At 43.8% G+C, this 3993-nt stretch overlaps 1 protein-coding gene across 2 annotated transcripts in view; it reads left to right on the top strand.

The window, feature by feature from the left end:
* Positions 1-3993, top strand: part of Polh (DNA polymerase eta) — a 32757-nt gene that overhangs the window by 7226 nt on the left and 21538 nt on the right. The window contains exon 4 of one of the 2 annotated variants that reach the window (XM_021186486.2): positions 862-1076. The exons of the other annotated variant lie outside the window; for it this stretch is intronic. Coding sequence (XP_021042145.1) covers positions 862-1076 — 215 coding nt within the window. The remainder of the gene's footprint in view (positions 1-861; positions 1077-3993) is intronic. 2 annotated transcript variants of the gene reach the window in all.

Genomic DNA, 3993 nt, shown 5'->3' with positions numbered 1-3993 from the left:
TTTTTTGGTTTTTCGAGACAGGGTTTCTCTGTATAGCCCTGGCTGTCCTGGAACTCACTTTGTAGACCAGGCTGGCCTCGAACTCAGAAATCCTCCTGCCTCTGCCTCCCGAGTGCTGGGACTAAAGGCGTGCGCCACCACGCCCGGCGAAGGCATTTTCTTGTTTGACATTTTCTCTTCCCAGATGACCCTAGCTTGTGTCAAGTTGACAAAAGACTATCCCATGTTTTAAGTAGATCTATGATGACATATTCCTCTAAAGAAGGTAGCCCGTCTCCCCAGATGTATCACCAAATTCTAGGCACTTGTCTTTGTAGTTTGAATGATAGTATATTCAGAGTGATTGGCTTATATCACTCAAACACTAGTAACTGAAATTGAAGTCCATAGTCAGTCAATTTGTAGTGAGAGTTGCTGTCATTAGAAAGATCTGGTCTGATGAGTGTCCTGTTCTCTGTAAATTGTAGCTGTTTGAAGATAGACTCTGAAGCAAAAACTTGTTCAGTTGTGTATAACTAGGAAAGGGATAAGCGAACAGAGACTGCTGCAGAATGCTAGGCATCTCTTTCTTTTTTTAGAGAGGTCCTTGTCCAAAGGTGATGTTCAGGGGCTGTGTGCTTTGTTAACCTTAATATGATGCTAGTCATGGCATGAACAGGCTTTGCTGGGATGTGCTCTCTTCCTTGTCTCTGTTGCTTTTCTACCTATCCATTGTTCCCTTCGGTTGTGTAATTGTTGCATCTCTTTTAAGCCACTTGCCACTTGCTTATGGATATTCTTGTTCATTATGGAAAGAACATGGGGTTGACAGCCACAAGCTTGTATCCACTTATTGCCTACATGTGTGATCCTTATACTTAGGTACCGGGAAGCTAGTGTTGAAGTGATGGAGATAATGTCTCATTTTGCTGTGATTGAACGTGCCAGCATCGATGAGGCTTATATAGATTTGACCAGTGCTGTACAAGAAAGACTTCAAAAGTTACAAGGTCAGCCTATCTCAGCAGAGTTGCTGCCAAGCACTTACATTGAAGGGCTGCCCCGAGGCCCTACAGTAGAAGAGACTGTTCAGAAAGGTACTTGTACAGCATCCTATTACTTCTGCTTCCTGCTTTTGGAACCTGCTTTTCATGGCTAAGCTGATTCCTTTTAGAATGATTGCAAGGAAACTTAAATCACTGCTGTATGTATCATGAAATGATACAAAACTCTTATCTTTCTGGGTATTTGCATGATAAGAAACTGTAAAATGTTTATGATAGTTAATATCTCTTCAGATATAAGGCTGGGGCAGTTTAGTGTTATCAATGGAAGATAGAAGACTGAATGATTGCTTCATGTCATTTAGTTTCTTGATTTCTTTAACACTAAGCAGAATGAGCATTTCATTCTTTATTTTATGTTTTGTGTCTGTGTATATGTCTTTTCATTTTTTATTTATTTGTATGTGTTTTGTCTGTGTATATATCTTTGGACCACAGGCGTACAGTGCGGGAGGAGGCCCAAAGAGGGTATTGGATCCCATGCACTTAGCATTACTGATGGTTATTGATAGTTGTGAGCTGCCATGTACCTGTGAGGAATTGAACCTGGGTCCTCTGGAAGAGCAGCTCTTAACTGCTGAGGCATTTCTCCAGCACCAGAACAGTCTTTTAAAATGGAGGCCTTAGGAGCAGAGAGGTGACTAACTTAACTTTTCCTCTCGAGAGAGGGGTCTTTTCTTTGTATTAATCTGTTTCCTTTACATCCCAATCAAAGCTTCCCCTCCCTCCTTTCTGTGTTGTCTAGGCTGTCCTCAAATTCTTTAACCTTCTCCCCTAGCTATTGGAATCACAAGGATAACAGGCTTGTGCTACCATGGATGTGAGGCGTTTATTGTGTTTTGCACTGGAGACAAACCCAGGGCCTCCAGTGCACTAGCAAGTGCTTGTCCTCTGGCACACCTTCAAGCCAAGTGGGAAGAGGCTGGGGAGGTTGGACCTGTGATACGGTTCTGTGGGTGTCCATTCTATTGCTATGCAGGTACCATGACTAAGGCAACTTACAAAAGAAAGAGATCATTGGGCTGATAGTGTCAGAGGGTGAGTCCATGACCATCATGAGGAGCAAGGCAGCAGTCAGGCAGTCATGGTGCAGGAGAAGTAGCTGAGAGCTTACATGCCTGACAACAGCCACAAGGAAGAGAGACCTAACAAGAAATGTCATGGGCATGGGCTTTTGGACCTCAAATCACATCCCCAGGAACACACCTCCTAATTGTTCCTAAACACCAAAGCTTGTACTAACTGGGGACCATGTGTTCAAATATATGAGCTTCTGGGGCCATTCTCATTCAAACCCTCACACCAGTAAAGGCACTTACTGCCTGCTGCTGGCCTGAGCGCAATCCCTGCGCGGTGAAAGCGAAGCCCCGACTCCCACACACTCTTCATTGACCTCCGTGTGTGTGCTTCCCCCTGACCTCTAAAATGTTATATATTTTTAAATTTTTTTATTTTATATTCATTGGTGTATTGCTTGCATGTGTGTCAGAAGCCCTGGGACTGGAGTTACAGACAGGTATGAGGTGCCATGTGCGTGCTGGGAATGGAACCAGGGTCCTCTGGAAGAGCAGCCAGTGCTCCCAGGTGGGAGCCATCTTTCTAGCTCCACAGATAATTTTTCAAAAAAAGTTAAGGTAGTTTAAGTGAGAAGATGTGGGTAAAGCAGGGGGAGTTGAAGTGATACAGGAAACTATTTTGAAGTGGGCTCTGTTGGCTGACTACACAGTAGAAAATGAAAGAATAAAGTTAATGTTAGGTACATTGTAAGCTTTTATTAAAGACAAGGCATTGGGAGAGGGACCCTTTGAGAAAGAAGCTGTGCTTGAGTTTAGTTATGTTGAGTTAGAATGTTTACACAGTGATAAGCATAAAGGAGTTACTCTGTCAGGAGGTGGCAGGGAGGATGGGTGCTAAAGAGAGCTTAGGGTCAGAGAGGGAGGTGTGCGTGTATTCAGCGGGATCAGGTCATGGTCACCCACGGGAACATACAGAGTGGGAAAGTGTTGCTCACTTGCCATGGTTAGGATGCTGGCAGCAGACATGGCAGCTCTGGAGGGATGCAGTAGTCACTGAAGGGTGGCAAGGTTTCCTCTGCGTGCTCGTCTGACCCATCTTCTCTATGGTGTTTGGACTTTTTCTTCTCCCAGGTACTCTGCCCTATACCTATCTCATTACTGCATCTTTAAACCAACATGTCTGTATTTCCTTTGCTGTGTAATCACATTGTATTCTATTTCACAACTGTGAATTTGTGAATGATCTTTAAATTCACTATCACGGGTAGTTCTAAACTGAGTTGTAAAGATATTTTTGGTTGGATTTTAAACTACTTATATGGAATCATTCTCTAAAATAATGTAAAAATAATGTAAATACTTAAGTGAAAGTTTAAGCTTGAATAAATCATGAATGTTTTCTGGGTTTGGTTTTTTTTGTTTTGTTTTGTTTTGTTTTTGTTTTTCAAGACAGGGTTTCTCTGTGTAGCCCTGGCTGTCCTGGAGCTCCCTTTGTAGACCAGGCTGGCCTCGAACTCAGAAATCTGCCTGCCTCTGCCTCCCAAGTGCTGGGATTAAAGGCATGAGCCACCACACCTGGCTTGGTTTTTGTTTTTGAGAAGAGCTTGATAGGCAGACCAAGCTGGCCATGAACTTGCAGTGATCCTATTCCCTCTACCTTCTGACTGCTGTGGCTGTAGGTCTGCACCGCCATCCCAGCAATTCTGAGGGTTTCCTAGTGAAGAAGAGTGTTCGAGAGGAAGTTTAAGGAGCCTGGCAGTACTGGCAGTGCACGCCTTTTATCCCAGCACTCTGGAGGCCAAGGCAGGCAGATTGCCGAGTTCAAAGCTAGTCTGGGACAGAGTGAGTTCCAGGATAGCCAGAGCATGACCACACACATGGCCTATAGTGACACACACGTGGATAAGATTCAATTTTGAAATGAAGTTGTATAT

Source organism: Mus caroli, chromosome 17, assembly GCF_900094665.2.
Source record: "Mus caroli chromosome 17, CAROLI_EIJ_v1.1, whole genome shotgun sequence".
In the NCBI taxonomy this organism is placed as follows: Eukaryota; Metazoa; Chordata; class Mammalia; order Rodentia; family Muridae; genus Mus; species Mus caroli.
Note: the sequence above shows the minus strand (reverse complement) of the source record. Positions and strands in the feature narration are given on the sequence as shown.